The sequence below is a fragment of the Apostichopus japonicus genome, chromosome 14, assembly GCF_037975245.1.
Source record: "Apostichopus japonicus isolate 1M-3 chromosome 14, ASM3797524v1, whole genome shotgun sequence".
Taxonomy (NCBI): domain Eukaryota; kingdom Metazoa; phylum Echinodermata; class Holothuroidea; order Aspidochirotida; family Stichopodidae; genus Apostichopus; species Apostichopus japonicus.
This window is the reverse complement of record NC_092574.1, coordinates 9,470,440-9,492,675: the sequence shown is the minus strand read 5'-3', so window position 1 is coordinate 9,492,675 and position 22,236 is coordinate 9,470,440. Positions and strand designations below refer to the sequence as shown.

At 37.8% G+C, this 22,236-nt stretch overlaps 2 protein-coding genes across 3 annotated transcripts in view; one reads left to right on the top strand and one right to left on the bottom strand.

Moving 5' to 3' along the window:
• LOC139980370 (uncharacterized) overlaps positions 1–4,050 on the bottom strand; it is a 66,715-nt gene extending 62,665 nt beyond the window's left edge. Inside the window, exons 1-4 of the mRNA XM_071992004.1 lie at positions 3,891–4,050; positions 3,540–3,681; positions 2,838–2,909; positions 811–882 (exon numbers count right to left, since the gene is read on the bottom strand). Of these exons, the coding sequence (XP_071848105.1) occupies positions 811–882; positions 2,838–2,909; positions 3,540–3,681; positions 3,891–3,972 (368 nt within the window). The 5' untranslated portion in view covers positions 3,973–4,050. The remainder of the gene's footprint in view (positions 1–810; positions 883–2,837; positions 2,910–3,539; positions 3,682–3,890) is intronic.
• Positions 4,051–6,591: 2,541 nt separating this feature from the next.
• On the top strand, positions 6,592–22,011 carry LOC139980372 (LON peptidase N-terminal domain and RING finger protein 1-like). 2 transcript variants are annotated; one of them, XM_071992009.1, is made up of 13 exons: positions 6,592–6,821; positions 7,463–8,093; positions 9,153–9,271; positions 11,573–11,695; positions 12,516–12,773; positions 13,238–13,298; positions 14,502–14,594; positions 15,086–15,170; positions 15,357–15,471; positions 15,825–16,117; positions 16,423–16,592; positions 17,228–17,370; positions 18,138–22,011. In XM_071992009.1, exons 2-13 carry the CDS (start codon positions 7,493–7,495, stop codon positions 18,285–18,287), a joined length of 2,211 nt encoding a protein of 736 aa, XP_071848110.1. In that variant the 5' UTR covers positions 6,592–6,821; positions 7,463–7,492; the 3' UTR covers positions 18,288–22,011. The 2 variants fall into 2 exon arrangements, with proteins under 2 accessions (XP_071848110.1, XP_071848109.1); XM_071992008.1 differs by having other exon boundaries at positions 6,592–7,012.
• The last annotated feature ends 225 nt before the right edge of the window (positions 22,012–22,236 follow it).

Below are 22,236 nucleotides of genomic sequence, written 5' to 3'. Positions count from 1 at the left end.
TCAAAATTGGATTTCCCTATTCTATGATAATGTGGATTATTTCCTCTGGATTTTGCCATTCATTGTACTTCATAGGATCTTTCTGAGACAAAAAGTACACCCACTTCAACGTTATCTCATTACAATCTTTGCAAACAATATCTCCGTAAAATACAATACTCCTTTGAAAAGTCTCCCCCTCCTTTGCACCCCCCCCCCCTTCTGAGTCCTTCTAAACCCACTCCATCTAAGTCAGTCATAACCTACCCGCTTACATGAAAAGTTCTTCATACTCCTCTGCTTCCATCGCTGTAGTTTTATTTGGAGTGATCCTTAAAGCCCAATAAAAGCGTTGGCTTTCTCCTATAAGGTTACTTCGAATACCTACCGTAAAGGTTTAGAAGTTGGTCGTTGAACAAAGGTACTTACAACGCGGGCATTCCAGGCGAATCGGGAAATACGTCCCCTGGTATGTATGAAATTTTGTTGTTCTGGATCTCTCTAAAAACCCAAAGAAACCGATTCAATAGAAAATACACAAACAGTGTTTTTTAAATGTTTATAATATTTTTTCTTAAACATGTAACAAACCAAACAACACCTATAATATACACTAAATGAAAGTTAAAACAGTGATATTCATTGTTTTAATCAATGAGTTGGCATATATATATATATATATATATATATATATATATATATATATATATATATATATATATATATTATGAAATGTAGACACTTTATGAAGTATAGAATGAAATGTCGTCAGATTGCAACGAACTAAATTTTCTACTTCGATTGTGATTAGTTTGGGAGTAAACTACTTACAGAAGTTCCAGCTCGGTTAATCCAGCGAAACTTCCAGTGTGTAGCAATTCAATGGAGTTTAAGTTAAGAAGCCTTGACAAAAGAGAATTTCAAATCATAATCGATGAAAGTATCCAACTTATGCCACGAAAAGTTATGCATAGCAGCATCTTGTAATTTTGATTCGTATAAAAACCCTGAAAGGGTACGCCATGTATTTACCATTGCAGAAAGTGCTGCCTGCATGGTACCCATTACCTCCTAACTATATTGAGTTTCATTGGAGATAATATTGCAGTTGACCAAATGTACAGAATGGCAAACTCTTAGCCACGAACAGTTGTATCTGGTGTTGGCAAAATGTATTGACTGATAAAATTCATAAGTCTCTTAGTATGTGCGCGACAGAGAAACAGATAATTTGGATTTGTTACCGTTGTAAAGATTTCTTTGGTTTAGCATGATATCAATGACGACAACAGCTACTATCAGTACAAAAACATCAACAAGATATAGGATCATTATTCTTACGGAGCGAAAACAGAGTGTGTCGACAGGGTTTCGGGGGGGGGGGGGGAGGGGGCTTAGAGCCGAATTTTTCCCGATCCCCGAACTGGAACTCGGCGGCCCTGGGAATTTGTCTGATTTGCCACTTAAAATATCAGACGTCATCTTAAATTTATGACAGAAAAGGAAATATAAAGAGATGCCTCCAAATATAAAGTTTCTGTAAAAGAATAAAACTGATTATCAACTTCACTTCGGGCATCTATGGATTTCACGATGAGATTAATATGATAAACATATACGGAGGGATGAGTTGTCATTTAATCGATTTGATTTTTTTATTCTTCTAATGAGAGAAGAGATGAAATGATATAGTCATCAGTCTTATATAAGCTGTAAGAATATTTTGTTTATATTATTGTCATCTTTAATGAGGGTAGTCCTGCTCAGTGCAAAAGCACTGCCTTTGTCTTTCCAAATGTCTTGGTTATTCTAATTGTTTGTCCTCTATCACCGCGGATCCATGGAAAAGTGGACTGAGGCTATCTGTCTCCTCAATTTAGTTTTTCTCCCCCAATATGGTCAGTTTGTGAGTCGTTTGATGTCCTGTACTCACCATTCGTGACTAATGTGTGACTAAAACTGGCATGCTATGAACCATGTTTACACCCTCACGCCACTTCCAATCTTTCATCCCCCTCCCCCTTAACCATCCCGCTACATTACATCCCGCCCGTCTCTTCCTCTGTAGTTCAACTTCATGGATCGCAGCAAGTTGGGACGCTTCCCTCATGTTAATACAAATCTGTACTGTCCGCACATATAATGGTTCAAATCACTCGTGTTGACAGTATGAGAGCTCAAAACCTACTGTAGCATACGCCCATTAAAAGCCCCATTAACTTACGCACTAAATCACAAAAGTAATGTGGTATCTAATTCTAGATAGAAGTTTTCACTAGCTAAATGATACCCATCACCGGATAGCTGACAAACTGGCCTTTCATGGCACCATCAATTTTCCGTATCATGACCATGTAGATTTATTGCTATCCGAGCCGGAAGTTTTCGTCGCTTGTAAACAAACCTCTACACTCAGTAGTAAAGAATGATCCGTACGCTGCTCCTGGGAGGCCTAAAGAGGTCTAAAATTGCCTCAATTGACCCAATTGTCTCACCACATGTACTTCCATACATGCTCTTCAACATGCAAGCCACAAAAAAAACTAGATCATGATTGATAACAGGTCAAAAAAAATGATGTTCTTCTGCTGCTTCTTGGCCCTTTTCCTAAGATAGGAGAACAATCGAGCGGATGGATATAGACTCTAATAGGAGTATGCCACCTTAGAACCAAGAGAATCCAGATATTCATTCCTCTCGTAAACTGTCACTACAAGTTCATTCAAGCATGAAATGAAAGTATAGTTTATACATTTAAATGTCCCAACTGTATGATGGATCGGTAGCCGATCGTTACTTTGCGTCCTTCTTAAGATACGCGACTTCAACTTACATTAGCCTGAATTGAAATAACTTACAGGGCATGCAGACCTGGTTGTTCATGGAATGCATTTGGTGGAATCTCATGAAGATTATTTTCTGAAAGATCTCTGTAATTGCGACGGAAGATTAGCAGAAAAAAAACATTTATAAATGGGGCAATACATATCTTTACAACTGATGACAAATAAATAGGATAACTCCAACCTCAAGCTGTTCTCAAGAAGAAAAGCTATAACAAATGCTTGAGAATTAGCGAAATACAATGCTGGTAAAGTAGCGGAATGATGCCTTAAAACTGCTACTATATATTGCTACAATAGGCTACTCATGTATGAAAGTATGATGCCTTAAAATTGCTACTATATAATGGCACAATAGGCTACTCATATGTGAAAGTAAAAAAATAGATATGGTAGTCTTACGTTAGTCCATCAAATGAGAAAGAACGACGTTATGTATCAAATTCATTAAGTTACACATAAACCTAAAGGTTTTGCAAATAATTTCGCCCACGACTTAAGTTTGACATTTTTAATACTAACCATTACATTGCGGTGAACGCCATATATATGTGAAACGCTATATAAACAATGCATGACAATTTATGTCAATATCATGTCAGAAATTAGGTAAGGAAATTACAACAACCAATATTGAAATAGATAAAAGTACAAACAATTAAGAAAGATGTCCATTTAGTTTATTGAAACCAGATTGGTAATTCAACTTTTACTCACATCAAGGTAACATTCGACGGTATATTTCGTGGGATATTTCGTAGTTTTCTTTGACTGCAGTCAACGAAAAATCCGAGTTCCTCTTGAAACTGACAATGACATACTCCATGAGCTCCACAAGCATCTGGTACTGTGGGTTCATCTTACCCACAAAAAAAAACGCAATCCTTTCGTATTAACAATAGGCTTCGTGACTTTGGACCAGATAGATAGATAGATATACAGACAGACAGACAAACAGACATACAAACAGGCAGACAGGTAGACAGGCAGACAGACAGACAGATAGACATACAGAAAGAGAGAGACAGACAGACAGACAGACAGATAGACAGATAGATACCTACTTACTTTTAGTATGGTGAACACTACTATTTGTCGAGCACACATGGAAAATCGGAAAGCACAGTATAGCAATTGTTGCCAAAAGCATCTTCACTGACGTGTTTATCAATGAGTGCCTCTATGAAACAACCTGTATATCTAGAAGCGAAAATGATAGACTTTTAACTTCTCTCTTTCTTTTATACTAATTATATGCATGCTCTATCGAATACATGTACGATTTTCACTTCCTTGTTGCGTTGTTGCCTTGACCTTGTCACCCAATCCCAAACATTGTGCCCCCGGAAGCAGTTTAGCGTCACTGAGACACTTAATTTCTTTTTAAACATTCAATTGATGGATTCAATAATTTGGATGATCAAAAGCTCTTCGAAATATAAGTTGTCGTACTTCGGGAAATTTCATTCGAAGTGGAGACACTGTCACCAACTCATTTTGGATCTTATAGATCGTTGAACTTGTTACTAGGGATAAATTAGGTCCCATTGCATAAACAAAGAACCAACAGTATATGGACTTCTTAGGTTTCATTCATGCAATAATAGAAAGAAAACGTAAGATAAAGTATTCCTCTGCTAAATCTGCTAAAAGGTTGTAGATATAATGCTTGAATTGTGGTGAACCAAAAAATTGCTCGCGATAACTGCACCCATTAAATAATAGAACGACCTGCAACTTGTTTACCATCGACGTACCACAGAGAAACGTTCAAGAGCACTGAGACATCGGGATCGGATCCAGCAATGTACTGTAGGTCATTCTGACATGTCGTACACAAACAAACTGCGGAAAAGTTCATATTGCAAATCTACCAAGTAGCACTTTTACAGAAAATGAAATGAAATTCGGTTGAATCGAACGATCGCTATAGGTCGATCAATTGAGCTTTCAGCGGAGCTAAAAAAAAAACAGCCATGGTTGGCTTCGACGGTTTAGTGCAAGTGGTATTGCTGTTTGTTTACATTTGTGTAAATCTGAAAATCAGTCACTGATCGCTCAAAACCCAGTCCTTCGCGCTAAGAAAATCGGGAGCCCGACAAGAAACATGAGTAACTCCACAATGTTTCTTATACACATTAATCGATTTAAGTGCCGATCCACCTTTCGAGGCCAATGAAAGCAGGCATATTTGTTGAGTCAGGCCGGTTTCTGAACTTTAAGGAGGTTCATCCAAGATTTTAAAAATGAGGGGTGTGGCCCTCGATGCTAACCCCCCCCCCTTCCTCCCAGTAAATGAACTTATAATTATGCAGCTTAGTGAGACATGTTTACTGAGTATTTAGATCTATAATTATTAATTAAGTATACAAGCAAGATTTTGCCAACTAAATTTAATCATTATTGTGTGGGGGAGGGGGGAATGTACACCCAGGGACGTTGCTAAGACCTGATGATTGGGGGGGGGGGGGTGTAATGGCTGAAAATCCAACTGAATGGGTTTTGAAGCCAGAAAATTCCGACTGCTTCCTTGTACCCCAACCCCGCGCTACTCGTCGACGATATGGTCAGTGTCAGTCAGACACCCCATCATTCGCGACTGCACATTTGTTCCGAACTTTTTGGATACATCTGTACCCACTGGCACTCACTTCACAAACTTATTAGCCCCCCACACCCACCCCACCCCCAACCAAATATTTTGTGAAAATTCGGGTAATATGCTGAAAACTTATCGGGCACCTACTGAAAGAAAGATAATTTTCAATGTGTTTTTCATTTATTACCATTAATATTGTAACGACTTCCCCAATAATTATAACCAATATGGAAGGGTCATAACACGGAAAATGATTGTATGTTATTGGCATTCGATGTAAAAACCGATGCATGCCTATGTGATATGCACATTAACATGTGGAAACGCGCGTGGGGCGCGCGAAAAATTTAAGTTATATTTTTCGGGCAAGTCGTTACAGCCCCACCCCCCCCCCTCCCCCAAATCAAATTGGGCTCCTACGCCAGTATGGCGGTAGTTCTATAAGGCATTTTTTGGAGTATTCAAAATCATACGAAGTTTTGTATGGTGGAGTATAAGAATCGCCAGATACAATTTCTCAAAGTGGCAAGGAAAACGTCGTAAATATGACTGATTTTAGGTCAATTTTGACCGAAATTTTTCAATTTTTAGGTCATCAACAATCACAGGAATATATGAATAGGCCTAAATAAACTAGAGTGCGACAGTTGGAAATTCTCCAACTATCGTCAGTTTGACCAAGTTTGGGTGATCCCCACACCCTCCCCCACCCCACCCTCCCCTCTAGCGACGTCCCTGTGTACTCCTGCAACCTCGCTCTTTACTGTGAAAACCCGCCATAAGCACTAGCATGCTACGGCGGGGTCAATCATGGCTAAAAGTGATTCGACATAATGCATATATACTCCCAATTTCACATGGGATATACACGGTGTTCGGCAGAAACACAAATTTACAGAGGATGTCAAGCATATACATAAGTGCTAACTTAATAATGACTAATGTGACTATTCATCATACCTAACAATATTAAAAAACTAACTTTTGAGACAAGACTTAACATGCGGATACCTAAGTCAAATATTATATAATTATTTTACGTTAACTTTCTGATGTTTTGTCTTCCAAGGTAACTTATGAAACACATATTTCGGCAGTATGGTACATAACAACCTTACATATACGCTGCTTAGTTACTTTCTCCTTGGGTGACTGATCCGCTGTTACATCACGTTCGTATAGGCTCTATTACATAAGGTCTTTCGCAACCATCGAAGTTATTATAGATCAGACATTTGAGGGCAACGAAAGTCCGCTGATAGTAGGCCTTTTTATTAGGAACATGTCTTAGTAAATTACCGTCATTTCTCCCCTTGTATTACTAGTTTGTGGATACGCAAAACCAGACTTCCCGGTACTCCAGTTAGACTTTACTACGGTTGTTTTGCATATCTACTAAGGTAATTATGCAACAGCGCTGTAGCAATGTTATATAAGCCTTCGAGTAAGTTGTTATTCAACCATTGAATTTGAACGTAGTGCAGTGACAAAGGCTTAGGCTCTTGAAGCAGATATAGGCAAAGGGCAGTATGCCTACGTAATGAGTTTCAGTTCGAAGCTTACCAAGTGATCAACCTTCGCATCATTCCAAGTGAGTATTCTAATCGTTTTGGCTTGAAAGTTGAAAAAGAATTGCAGTTTTATCGCAAGGATACATTCACCGCGTACTGAAATGGAACAGTTCTATGTAACATGCCTACAAAGTACAATGTTGCAAACTTATGATAGGCCCTAGGTTCAGTTTATGTTTGGACCTGTGATAGTTAGGGCTAGTCCCATGTTTGAAACTAACTGGATAGTAAACCTACATAGGCTACTGTATATTAGGATTACCATAAATCCCTATAAACCAGGACAGACCCATTTTGTTAACAAGTACTAAGTAGATGTGCAGCAAAAAACTAAATTTTAATTATCACTGCTGCTGTGACAGTTATCCGACTAGGTTTTAAATCATTTGCTATTTTAACTTCAAGATTTGTCTTATAGTTATAGTGTGCTTTATCATTTTTTCCCCATTCATTTGCTGGTGAATATTCAGGTCCAAGCAGCTAATAGATCAGCCAGTCCAATGGAAATGGTCGATCTTGCTCGTGAGGCTTTCAGGTGTTCAAATTATGACTTGGCAATTGGAATTTATGATAAACTACTCTCTCAACACGGACTCAACATGGAGTGGTTGGTAGGAAAGGCATCATCACTAGCAAAGCAAAACAGGTTTAATGAGGCTGTCAACGCTATGCATTACGCATGTAGGCTTGGAGGTCTTCAACCATGCGATCTGATGATTCTCGTGGAGCCCATGGTGGACTACATTGCTCGTATAGCGAGCAAAGCAGTATATAACTTCAGAAAGAAAGACATCGATGTTTACTCCTGTGGAATATGTTTGGGTATTCTATTTGAACCAATTACCTTACCATGTGGTCATAGTTTTTGTAAAGACTGTTTAAGAGAAGTGAAACGCATTAGAACTTGCCAGACTTGCAAGGCAGAACATCCTCTGATATCTCTCTCCAACATGCAAGTGAACGTCATACTCAGGGATGGATTCGAGAAGTATTTTACGACCGAAATGAAAGCTAGGAGATTGAAGCAGGACGGAAACAATTTTGTCAAGAATAAACAGTATCCAGAAGCCTTAGAAAGGTACACTGCTGCCCTACAACTTGGTAAGACACCGAAAACACTTCATTTCACTACAGAACTGCTCTTTTTCTTCATCTTTGTTTTGCTGTTATTTCCTTTACAGGTAACTCTCCTCTCCCTTTTCCTCATCCTTCTGCTCCTCCCTCCAGTCCCTCATCTAGTCCCCTCCCTCCCCCTTGTTATAGTTGCAAGGATGAGGAACAAGTACTGTACAAAAACTGGGTTTGCACTTTTCATTAATTTAGTAACAACAGTCAGTGGAAACACTGTATTGTACAGTATTTGTTAATTAAAGTATCTTTGACTGCGCAATGCAATGATGACCCCTTCTGTAAGTGTGGTGCCATCATTGAAATCACTCTCTAGCTGTGGTGAAGTCACATGGTTAAACAAAATTACCAACAAATAACACATATATACTGTAATAATTGTATTTCATTTCAACTTTTAAACAAAAAATGAGTACTACTTTTTTGGGGGATGGAGAGAAGATATATATATCATCATCTGGGTTTCATACTGTTAAATGCCAAACCGTCACTGTAAGTAAGTTATATAGAATGCACTAGTAGTTGACACATACAGTAATGGCAGTTAATGTGAGAAAGTTTGAATTGATGTTGTCTCCGAGTAGGCCTATACAGTACTCTAATCTTAGTACTTAACTAAATTGAAATGCAACTTACTGATCACTTGGCTCTGTGCCATACAGGGAGGCTTTAGTCTTTTCAGTTTTTCTACCTTCTGGCCATTACTGTATATATTCAAAGGTCGGCTCCTTGCACTAGACTACTGGTTTAGATGTTGTCAACACCGTAGAACATTCTTTATTTAGTGTAATACACATATGTACAGTATCTACGTAGTCATAAATGAATTTAAATCATTTCAAAGCAGTAAAACACTATTTTCAACCTAAAAAGCAGCCTCGAAAGATGTTAATTGTTTACGATCTGAGTGTGGCTGGGTCAGTACAAACAGATTGAACATTTAAGTACCTGATGACTATTTTTTCTTTATTTATTAAATTTATGTCTTCTCTTTCCTTTTGACTCTGGACCTTTTTTGTTTTTGTTTCACAGATCCCCTTGACCACCTAAGTTTGAGTAACCGCGCCCATGTCTACCTTTCAATGAACTATGTGGAATCGGCCCTACAAGATGCAGATATGGTCTGTCGGTTGAGACCTAATTGGCCAAAGGTACAGTATATACATAACTTATATGTTTATCATGATTACAGCTCATAATTATAATATTAATTATAATACTGTAGCTGTGGCCAAATGGATAAAGGCGGTGGCGTTTGAAGCAATGAGGCTTAGCAATCGGGAGGTTCAGGGTTGGATACCCAGCCGGGTCATAGTAAGGTGGGTTTTTCATTCAAGAGCAATCTGTGGTTTTCCCCATCTGGAAACGTCTTTCTAAATTATCGAAAAGATCCCAAATTTGAGTTAAAATGTTCAATTGCAGGCTACCCAATGTGTTAGTTGTAACCCATCAACCCTTGCGGGCTTCTCCCACATCCGTGGTTGTTTAAGCGCGGTAAAATAAACTGCCTGGTTATGATTTTTTTTTTTTTTTTACTTGACGTGAGTTTGTACTTCACAGAACGTTTGTCGTTAATCTAGGCAGTGTAGTGCATCATGCTCCATTTTTGATTCACTTCCTAGGAGTATTGATGTTAAATCAACTTGAGCTGTTCAAACTAGGCCTAGGTACTGCAGTATACAGTATTTATAACTTCTTTATTTAGTATCATAATCTCTGAATATATACATGTTTAATTCTCATGAAAACTCATGTGTATTTAGAGAGTCTCTGTTAAAAACAAGAAAAGAGAAAAAAAAACGATGGTTTTTTGTGTAAACATATGTACGTAATATATCTTGCCTTTGAAGAGAATGCTTGTACAGTAACGTTGTGTAATTTGATACAGTACTGTACCGTAGGTGTACAGTAGGCTTAATTTGTACATGTATGCACTGTATTAAGATACAAAGTATATATATGCCTCGTTATTGTTTTCAGTTCGCTAATTGTGTGTTAACAAGTTTGATCATTTTAGGACTCCCTTTTTATGATTCTTCAGCAGTTGAACATTTTAGGTAAAGATACTAAAAAGGAAAAAAAAAAAGAAATCTCATTTCTGCCATATGCTTGTGCATAACAATCACTCAAACATTTGTGCAATTTAATTGGGAATTTGGAAAATATCTTCCAAGGTCTGTGACATTTTCTTGTCCGTTTTTTTGTCTGCCTGTCACAGAACTTGGTAAACTTGTATTTAAATCAATGCTGATTTATGTAGTTAATTTTATTATGAAATTTAACTAGTATGATCAATAAGTTGGCTAAATTCCAATATTCCAATAATGCTGATCAATGGGTAAAGCCTACTGTATGGGCTCCTTATATACAGTAGGAAGAAAATGCACTGCCGTTCGACTTTATAAATTATGTCAAGGACAGCAGTGCTCATTAGACTCTAAAAAAATAGTACTGTACTTAAAGTGACGTAGTAGTCCAGTAGTCATGTGTGATATACTGCATGTTTACTGTTATGTAAAGTGCAGTAAAGTCACTGTCCAAAGTTCACTGGTTACCAAATGTATTCTCTTGACAGTACTGTACAGGTCTATGGGTAATGTTAATTATTTCAGTGCACCCCCCTCAGTTAGTGATTACAATACAGAATCCATTGTCTGTTAAAGTGTGCCCCAATTTGTTAAAAAGGGGCATACTGTAGCAAAGGCCTTAGGTATTATTTTTGTTCACACCTGGTTTTACTCAAAAGCATGAGGGGTCGGGGTTAATATTGTGGGGGAGGGGGAGTTGTCATAACAAAAATGGAATTTATCAGTTAGTAATTAATGTTGAAAGTACTTAGCCCAGTCAGACATGGGTTAGATCTACAGTGCAGTGATTGGGTTTTGTTTGTGTTGTTTGTTTTGTTTGTTTGTTCCTCTTTCTTGTGTGTGTGTTGTTATATATATACATGTACATTCTGTTCAAAGGTTAATGGTTCACTGTACTTTATCAATATTTCAAAACCATTTATCAGAACTTAAAAACATGTGACCTGTAGAAAGACTGTTAGATTTGTGGAATGTCTGTTACCATTTACAATGAAGTATGGCTTAAATGCAGTACTTAACATTATGACAGCATTTTTCAGTAAATGCTGACCTTTACCATAGTTTAGACATTTAAAACACCAACCAGTTATGATTAATAGTTTAAACTTGTATCATACTGTTCAAGTCAGTTTAATATTTCATTTGTAAAAAAACAAAATTTTGTTAGAAGTGAAATGGGTGGGTGGATTTTCCAGAACAGGTCCGCTTGTTTTTGTTAAAAGAATAAGAAAAAGAAAAAATAACAAAAAACTTTCAAAAAGTTATTTATCATGAACTTACCATGCAGACATTAGCGTTCAACCCAGAATGAGTCTAAATATTGTACAAAATATTGAGTAATATTGTCTTTGATTTGGCCACCAGGGATACTATAGGAAAGGTGCTGCATTAGTGAAACTTTCAAGATTTGACTCGGCACTGATGGCTTACTTGCAGTGCCTGACTCTAGACCCAACCATCATGTCTGCAAAGGAAGCAATCACTGAGGTAAGATAAAACATATATATATATATACTGTATTAAGTACTCAATGAATCCAATTATATATACATTACAACCTTTTTCTAACCAACTTAAAGGGTTTATAATAATTTCTGACCTTTTAACCTTACTGTTGTTATTATTACATTTATACATGCTTCTAGTCTGGTATCAAATGTATGGTCCTTTCTTTTTCTTCCTTTTTTTTCAAATATTATTATCTTTATGCAGATTATTAAGTTCTGACTCGTGGTCACGTCCACATTTGTCGAAGTTCATAAAGTCAGCGCTCATGAATTACAATGTATAATTTTTTGTTTTTATATATAAAATATGTATTTACAGTACATACATATATATATATTTTTTTAAATATGTACAGTTCAAGTAAATGGCTAGGAATGAGTTTTAATACAATGGACAGGCCTAATATCTACAATCATGAGCAGCAATCTGCTATTTGAAAACTGTGTCGGAGTTGTTAATAATAACGTGGACTATAAAAGCAAAAGAGAAAAAGAAAACGAACACATACAGTTATAAAAATACCCTGCATACCTTTATGACATACCTTTGTTTCACTTAGAGTACTGTAATAGAAATATCAAGAGCCATAAGTGCACTCATCTTCTCGTCTTTGTGATAGTAGTTGAGAAAACTCCTTCCGAGCAAAAGAACACATGACGTTTGAACCAGTAAGTCTGTACAGCAGCTTTGCTTGTAACACTTATAGACTGAGAAACAGTCCACGGAAAAAACAAAGAGTCTGTGGCCATTTGAAGCTGACAAAAAATAACTTCATCTTTAATTTTTGACTTCCAAACAGGTCATGTACACACTCCTAACACAACAACAACAAGTGGACCCCATACATCATCTCGGGTCAGACATCATGTACAGCAACCTGAAGTCTCCGAGAGAAGCGGACATTGGATCACCGCTCAATATTCTTAACACTTGCAATCTGTCCGAGTTGATCACCACTCTAGTGAAGCTCCTCGTGGAGCGAGTGGAGCAAGACATGCAACAGAAGACGGATGGCCCACCGAGTACTACGACGACGACCCAAATACAAGATGTCGAGGTGAGAGAACACGGACATACCAAAGGGGGGGTGGGGGCACTTACATTTGAAATTAATATTCCGATGGCAGGAGTTAACTGTTTGGCAAAAAAAATTGTAGTAATGTTTTGAAAAGTTGTGAACAGAGTTTTTGGATTTTTGAAAGGTTGATAGCAAATTTCACGATTGTATCTGGCAACGACCTAGTGAGTGACATCGCCACGACAGTTGACCTCAATTTACATATTATCTATCCCCACAATCCTCACTTTGACTAGGTAGGCCTCAAGTTTTCAGTCTTCGCTGATGGACACAGTGAACATTTCAAAGAGATTTTAACAACAAGAATAAAGTTTAACTTTTGAAGAAACTGTGCCATGATGACGTTGCAGACTTTCCGTTGTGATCCATTTCTAGGAGCTTATATATATCGGTGTTAATAAAAAGAAACTTATATGCAAAGATCTCTGTTTGATTTTGTACAGATGCAGGTTGGTGATGCTGATACTGTTGCCATGGAGAATACTGATGCAGACCAGTGCACAGGTGAGAACATACAAATATATTGTATCATGAAAATATATTGTATCATGAAAATATATTGTATCATGAAAGTTGATACCATATCGTAAGGTTTTTATTTACATATTCAATATTCAGGTCTCCCCAAATCACATAACTATTATCTGCCCCTCCCCTAGTCTTTGCTAAATCCCAACAGACAATAGCAGCTAGCAGGAATGTAACCAATCTAGCGCTGCCCTCCTTAAGTCTGTGCTAATCCCTCTGACAATGTAAAAATCTTCTTTCTTGCTAAAACAATGAACATGTCCTTCAACGATTGTTCAACAGTTATAAAAAAAAGGCCTGAGATTGCCTTTAGCTTCAATTCATTGTGCTGTCTATTTCTGAGTAAAATTAGTGGATTTTTCTGGGACTGTTTTGTCCTTAATGCCAGTATTCTTAATTCATGCAAAAATGCATTTATTATGTTGTCCTTGCCTTGGGCAAGGACAACATAATAAGGTTGCCGAAAAATAATTATTCGTTGATATACTTATGAAAGGCATTAACGTAACTGCAGTGGGAAGACTTGGCCAAAGAAGTAGAATGGATGCAATCCGCCAAATATGTCGCCAAAAATGGGCTGGGAAAAACCCAAACATTAATTCTTATATTATATGACAATTGACCCGATCTATATATGGGTAGGAATTTAGTGGTCTCTTAGATGATCATTAGAAAGTGAAAAGTGGTTTACACAAACTTCCCAAATGTTTTTACCAACGAGTAGACCGATATATGCGACCAATAACTGACCTGGACTGAACGAAATGATATCCATGTGTTTGGGGACAAATTGACAATTTTCAGCTGAGATTTTCTTCAATTGGTAGGCCATTAGAAAAACATAAAAAAAATAAAATAAAAAAAAATACAACTAAGATGCTGTTTGTGTTTAACTCCTGCCAATGAAATTTGAAAACTGTCACTTTTGGCAAACGATAGCCAAACTTGCAATACAGGAAAGAAGTGCACGTTTAGAAATGGTTTCCCAGTTTTACAAGTCTGCTTATGATTTTTTCCAAATAACAAACACCAACAAAACTGTATTTTTCATAGTTGGTAATTTGCACTTTTTTTTTTTAATTAAATTTTTTTTTTTGGCATTTGAAATGATCATGTATGATATGAATGACTTTTATTCATTTTTTTGTTGTTTGTTTCATGTCTTTTACCCTCATTTAGTCGGTAAGGTAGTGACGGCTATGGGTCATATACGAATGTCGGATGGTCCGAGCACGAGCAGTTCCAAGGAGCTTCCACCTCAAAGTCTATGGTGTAAGTAGTCTCATCGTGTTAATACTAGGAATTTCATTGAGAGTAATTAGTACTCGAATGTATACGATTTGTTCCTCCATGTGTAGGATGTACAGGATGTACAGGATGGTAGGATGTACAGAGAGCTATACACACGAGTACGACAGAGATAAGGATATGATATTTGAGTTGCTGGGCTTGCACATTACCCCATCCACAAGTCTGTGGCGTTTGGACTGGGCGACAACAATCTGACGTAAAAAAAAAAAAAAAACACTCTTAACTTTTGCGTGGGTTAGATCCCGCCAGACACTCTCGTCAAACACTGCGGAGCGTCCTGCACTCCAGCCGATGCGAAGTTTCACTGGCGGGCTTAAGCCGACATTCAGAATGTAAGGAATCAGGACATTTAGTATGTGTAATATGTTGCCGAAGTGGACGAGGTGCACGAGGTGTTTTTTTCTTTCTGTGTCATCACAGTTTATATTATTGTCATATTTTTTGTCTTCCAGGCTCCCTACCAAACAATACCAAAAAGCGAGAAATTGAGAGCGGATTGGTGAAAGTGGAAGATTTTGAATGCAGCCTGTGCTATAGGTGAGCATGCCTAGGGTCTGTCTTTTTTTCACGGGTGTGGGTGGGGGGGCAGGGGGACAGATCGGATTGACATATACCCTTCATCCCTGCTGAAGGATGTATAGCTATATGCATCAGAGAGGTATTTACACTATCCTTAGTTCTGTTCAGTTTTAACCAACATAGTCTCTCTCTCACTTTCTTCAGGCTATTCTACCACCCAGTGACAACACCATGTGGTCACACGTTCTGCAGAGGTTGTCTGTATCGTTCCTTGGACTACAGCAACGGATGTCCCCTCTGCAAAGGATGCCTAGCACAGGTGAGTAGGTTGTTAGCTCAGTATTAACTGCCGCAACTCACGCCAAGGATTAAAGCTGCCTCCCTTCCTATTTTTTTCTTTCTCCAAGAATCCGAAATATGAAAGACTTAACTTGTGCCAGTATCCCCATGGTTGCATTTCTTTCAAGTTAATCAACAATGACGAAAGCTTGGGGTTATAATCTCAATTGGCAAAGAATCACAATAAGCCCACTGGCTTTCTGGTTAAAAATTTTTTTTGAGGCTCTCATCCTAGTCGAGAATTGCTCCTTCATACTTGTTTTTTAGAGTCACTCCCTAGCGTAAACGTGTCCTTTTCATTGAATTCATCTCTTTACTCGATTTCTCTTGCAGTTTCTGTCGAGTCGATGCGAGGCGGAGACGGAAGTGACAGCCAGTCTGATCAAGAATCACCTCCTGGACAAGTTCCAGCAGAGGCAAGCCCAACAGCATCAGGAGTGGGACAGTCTCTCCAGGAGCGTGCAGGGTTCGTTGGAGGAGGAGATCCCCATCTTCGTCTGTATTCAGGCTTTTCCCACCATTCCCTGCCCCTTACACATCTTTGAGCCGAGGTACCGTCTCATGATACGGCAGTGCGTGGAATCGGGTTCAATGCAGTTTGGGATGTGTATCCCTGCCGAAAATGGGTGAGCGAGATACTTCCGACATCCTTGTTAGGCTGTTTTGCATGCAATCTAGCTATAATCAATATTAAGTAATGTATCTTGTAGTTTGGGATGTGTATCCCTTCTGAAAATGGGTGAGCAAGATAATTCCGACATCCTTCTTAGGCCGTTTACTTAGGCCGTTTGCATTAAATCTAGCAATAATGAAATATTAATAATGCATGTTACACATATCAGCAGAGAAGAGGGGGACTGGAGGATTGTCTATTCTTGAGTCGTCTTTGTAACTCATCTCTAAACCTCCTCCCCCTCAATTTTGCCGACAGCTTTAGCGAATGCGGAGTCATGTTAGAGATCCGAGAGGTGCGTCACTTAGAAGACGGTCGATCCATCGTAGACACTGTCGGAGGTAGGCGGTTCCGGGTGAAGGAGCAAGGAATGCGAGACGGCTACAATACGGCGAAAGTGCAATTTATACAAGACATTAGAGTAGAAGGTAAGCAGTCAGTGTTCCGTCATATCCGTGACCCCTGTATGTAATATTCCACACACATGTCAATTCTCTCACGAAAGGACGGCTCTGAAGTGCGAATGAAGATTGTCAGTATCCTTTCTTTATGTTTCAAAAAATGTTTTTTTTTACAAATAACACTGAAACTGTGCATGGATATAAATATTAATATACCAAATTTGGTGGCTTTTTGCTTTGTAATAATTTGAAAAAAATCAAACAGAGATGAGGGTCCCTCTGGTAAGAACGGTGACTGCCCCACCACCACCCCCCCCCTGCCATCCTAAGACATGGTGTTGAGATTTTGGCCACTTCTGAATAAAAGTTTTGTCACATGGAAGAGACATATATGCTGACACAAAACTAGTGGGTACTGGATTTAATTTGCTGGCTACCTCCAGGCCCACCTATCACTCTGGGCACTAGCTGATGTCACCCAGCGGTCAGTCTACATCTGCCGGTCTGATTGTAATAGTGGTTAGGTGTCACCATGCCAAGATAGCATCAATGGATGGAATACCCTTCTGTGGAGATATCTGACTTTGCATTGATAATCTTTTGTTGGAATCTGAGGAAACTGTTCATAATTTTGTTTTTCTCTATTGTCGTATTTCCTACAGGTGAAACATTGGAGAGAGTGCATCAGTTACACGACACAGTTTACGAAGTGGGAGCCACCTGGTTTTGTAATTTACTTATCCCACTCAAGGTCCGAATAGAGCAGCATTTTGGACCAATGCCTGATAAGGAGATTGACTTACAGGTTCGTTAATGGCGACCCTCTTCTCGCCAAAACAGACTTAAAGCTCTTAATACACATAGATATGTCATTGTAACCTTGCAGGTAATGACTAAGGATGTTATTGAAGAAAGCAGATTATCCCTAGTAATTGAAAAGAAACCACAAATCCAGCGCCCATGTTGATTATTTGTTTTACTTCTAGGAGGGAGGAGAAGAAAAGGTTTCATTAATTGTTGTTTTTGCTGTTGTTTTATCCTGTTTAACGATCTATTACACAACAAGTCCCTCATGTCACATGTCAGCAACACATGACATTGTACAAGGAAGAGTTGTCTCTTCTTAAAGATAACATGTCTGTCATTAGTACAAGATACAAGGAAGTTACATACAAACAACCATTCACATATCCTGTTTTAATCATAGATAAAAATGAAAATGAGGAACCTTTTGTTGCCTTTTACCTCATTATTTGAAAAGATACTGGATCTAATCCAACCAGTGTACTACAGCTTGGCATCTGAAAGCGACTAGAAATTTGTTAAAAGCAAAAACAAAACTTGCAGCATCTTAGTAGACCTGTCCTCAATTTTGCAGCTTGTCAGAAAAGTCCTAGAACAGATATATATGTATATATATATATTAATATATTTATATATATATATATAGTTATATATATATATAGTTATATATATAGGTATATATATATAGTTATATATATATAGTTATTTATATAGTTATATATGTTGATCAATACTTACAGAATTTCTTTCTTCATCCATTCCTCACAGGAAGATCCAAACGGACCCAGGTGGGTCTGGTGGTTATCCGCAATCCTGCCCATCGATCCCACACTCCAGCTACAAATTGTGTCTAAAACCAGTCTTCTAGAACGATTGCAAATGTTACAGAATATCTTGACTCGGGTGTCACCTAGATGACTATCTCAACAGTGGATGAATCGATGGTCCGTTGGTCTCCTCCTCGTGTCGGTGCTCGTAGGAATTTGTGCGAACATCTTGATTGGACAAGACCAGTGAAAAGTTTTCATTCATTCACGACGGTAATTTTATTCAGAAACGGTTGCATTTTTAATAGCCCATCTATTAAAAATAAATCTCATAAAGTACAATAACTATTTCTTGTTTTCGATTGGGAGAGGAGGGGTGGGGGGTAAGAAACTGTTTTCATAAGAAAGAAACTACTGTCGATCAGTTTGTAAGCTCTATTCCATTCTAAGAAGATGAGGGAAAACTTTGTCAACTCAGCACTTTGTTTGTTTGTTGCATTGTGGGATTTCCATATTGATTTCTTGTCATTTTCATTCACCCCCTTCCCCCCAACAAAGGTTATTCAATATCTTATAAAAAAATGAAAAACCTCACCCATTTTCAACTTTGCAAAATCCAAGTCTCAATGGATAGTTTTAGCTGATGCACTCACGATGTAACTTTGGCCAAATAACTTGTTCCAGACCTCAAAATTGAAAGAGGGAGACGAAAAAGAAAAAACCCACAAATTCATTTGAAACTTGGCACAAGAAATGCAACCAAAAAGGCCAATTTTCAGGACACCAGCAAAATTTAGATAACTAATATTTTATCTTTTCTGGGGAGCAAGCTCTGTCGCTCATTGTGTGTTCCAATATAAAATTACTATGACTATATCATATGTCAAACAAATTGCTATTTTTGCCTCCTTTTTTGTCGTTGTCATGATCGTCAGTAAAAAATATCGTGATATCGTCTAGGCTGGAAAAGGCAAACGATATTCAGCAAAAGCTCCAATAAATAAAAAAATAAAAAAATTAATATCCTAAAATTGCAAAGGCACTACACCAAAGCTACAATGTAGTGTAAAGCCTAAGAGCGCATTAGCATAAAGTATATTTAACTTCAGTTAATATACAACCCAAGGAATATTCTGCTGCATTTTTATGTTGTGTTGGAAACTCTGTTTCACACTCTCATCGAGTCTTGCAACATTTTACACGCAATTCTGAACATCTTCATCTATAAACTAGAACATCCAATGTGGTAGCAAATCACTTGAAATTCTCCTAAATTACCGAGTTATTTTATCCCCTGCCTCCAATACAGAAAAAAAATTGTTTCCCCACTAATTATGAACGAACAGTTTTAGTCTTTCACTTGCAAATCTTTGAAGTGGCCGTCTTATTTTATCATCAACTATAGTACCCAGCAGTAAGAGGTTGCGCTTTCCTTGACAAAAAAAAAATTAAAAAATTAGGGTATGGTACCACAAGATTTTGGCAAACTCAACCAGAACTAACTACATAAAACCAAGTTCTCCAGTCTAGAGATATCTGAGGATATTCCGGTTGCTCGTTTTTGAAGTTGGTTGATATCAGACAATGCATAAAAGTGCAGAGCTCTATCACTTCTCAATGTTGTCTCGAAACAGTTTGGAATGGTTGCTAGGTGGGGGTATGAAAAAGTAATAATTTAATGTCGTAGAAACTGAGAGTGTAGCGCAAAGTTGCAATGACGACAGTACTGATGGTGAATCTTTGAGTGTAGACAGTACTCCATGTTTTTGCTTAAAAAGAAAATGTCGATAATTCCTACTCACTTCCAGTGGTCTTGTGTTTGAATAATTTTCGACTCGATCTGGCCAAATGTTGATTATGATGAAAATGGTGGCCTGTAGTTGTTGAGTCAGGCTGAGAAGGGGGGAGGGGAGGAGGTAGGGAAGGTCAGATGGGAATAGGGAAGGTCAGAGGGGGGTGGGGGTAGGTAGGGAATGTCTCTCCTGTTGTCAGTCTGTCTGTTCATAATTGTTTTCATTGTGTCTTCCAAATAAAGAGTTATTTGACTGTGAGTCTGTGATATAGACTGGTCCAATGCCTGTCATCACCTTCGTCTCTAGTCATCAGCTCTGCATACCATCGATTGTATTACAATGCTAAACAATGACAAAGTAATATTAAGTAACTTACAGCGTAGGCATCACAAAGTTGTACGTTATGAGCACAGCAGATCCTAACTTATGCTGGACTTGTATAGCAAAACGTCACGATAGGATAGTGAAAGCGTGACCAAAGTTCATATTTATCGGACCAAAGTTTGGCCTACCAAAATTAAACTTTTTTTAACAGAAATGTGGGTTAGAAGGAACATTTAAATAACTTCTTCAGTCGGATTGGAGTCTTACAATGGGAATGTCACAGATAAAATCATGGTATGATCAAGGTTTGTTTGGCGGGCCTACCATGCTGTTCATCACAATCGTTGAATACCTCATCGATGGAGAACTTCTTTGTAAATTTGGATAGAATTTAGAATCAGTAGAGTGATATCGTAACACTAAAAGCAATCTTTGTATAAAGGCTGCTAATCCTAAGGTTATTTATCATATCTATATTTTGGGGGGGGGGGGGAGGAGAGGAGGTAGTTTTAAATGTAATAACTTTTCTTTCTTTATTTTACTACCTTCTTTGAAAGAATGTCTCACATTTTGTCTAAGTTTGTCACTTCAGTTTCAAGACAGTATTCATTTAAAAGTAATAATACCGTCAGTACGGCTAAATTAGCTTAGTGTTACCAAACAAACAAAAACTCACTAACAAGACTAATATTTTGATTTTTTGCTCCTTATTAGGGTTTGCTAGTTGCATATATTGCATGGAAGTTAAAACATGAATCAATAATCTTAGGGTAAACCTAAATATCTGCACATCTATTTCCCATATACACCATTAAGTAGTTGTTTCTGTAGAAACCGATGTGAATCTGAATCATTCACGTTGTTTCAAACTTGTAATACCAAAGATCTAAATCTATTTTATGATTCTCCATTTATCCCAAGTGCAGCATAAATAAATAGCCGACTCGATGCTTCACTGCTGCATGAGGTATGACGTTGTGCCTCAAAGCCTGCGACACCACACACAAGTGGCTGGTTATACCAGTAACACAATTAATCAGCAGCAACTGTGTGACCCCTGTAGCACAGTCAATATAACCTTAAACCTTTGAGCACCATCAAAAACAGCCTCTTTTAAAACCGGAAGTATCAATAATCAATAACTGGTTAAAAACCTTGTAGCACCATCATATATAACCTTACTTAACTTTTGAGCACCATCAACACAGCCACTGTTGAAACCCTTAAGTATGAATAATCTATTACTGTTATAAACTTTAGCACCATTAATCAATTGTGCACCGTATGTATAGTTTCGGCACCCATTAAAACTTGATGCTTTTAAACTCTGTCAGTGGTTGGTGTCCTGTCTGTTGTGATGTTGGTGGTTTGGGGGAGAGGGAACGGTTGGAGGGGGTGGGAGGGAGGGGTAAAAGGACTTGACAATATTTGCTGATGTACTATTGGTTTTTTCTTCTGAAGTCGTTCAGAGAATAACATGATTCTTTCTTCCATGTATAGTTGTATAAAAATCTATCTACCATTTCTTGTTTTCTCTATTTATTTTGTATCATTTATGTCATCTTGTTTTTACTCTTGTTCCTTTCCTTTTGTAGCAGTATTTTTTGTTTTTTATCCTGGTCATGAAGTCATGCAGTGCAGTTTCTTTGTAAGTAATTTTGTGTAGTCTCAATTGTATTTGATTTATGTGAGAAATTGCCCACAAATTTTTGTAACACGTCATTCTATCACATGAATCGCTGCAGAATCCTATCTGAACTTTTTTATCTTGTGAGTCATCTTTTGATAATCTCTATGTCTCACCGTTCCAGACTTATAGATGCCTCATTATACATTCATTTAATGCCAGGAATCTTAGCCGATCCCTTATTCCACCACTGGGCCCCAAAGTTGTAAATCTGGAGATGAAGATTAGGGCGGTAGGGGAAGGGGGTATGGTTAGTCTTCACTTCTCTTACTATCCCATAATCTCTATTGAGTGTA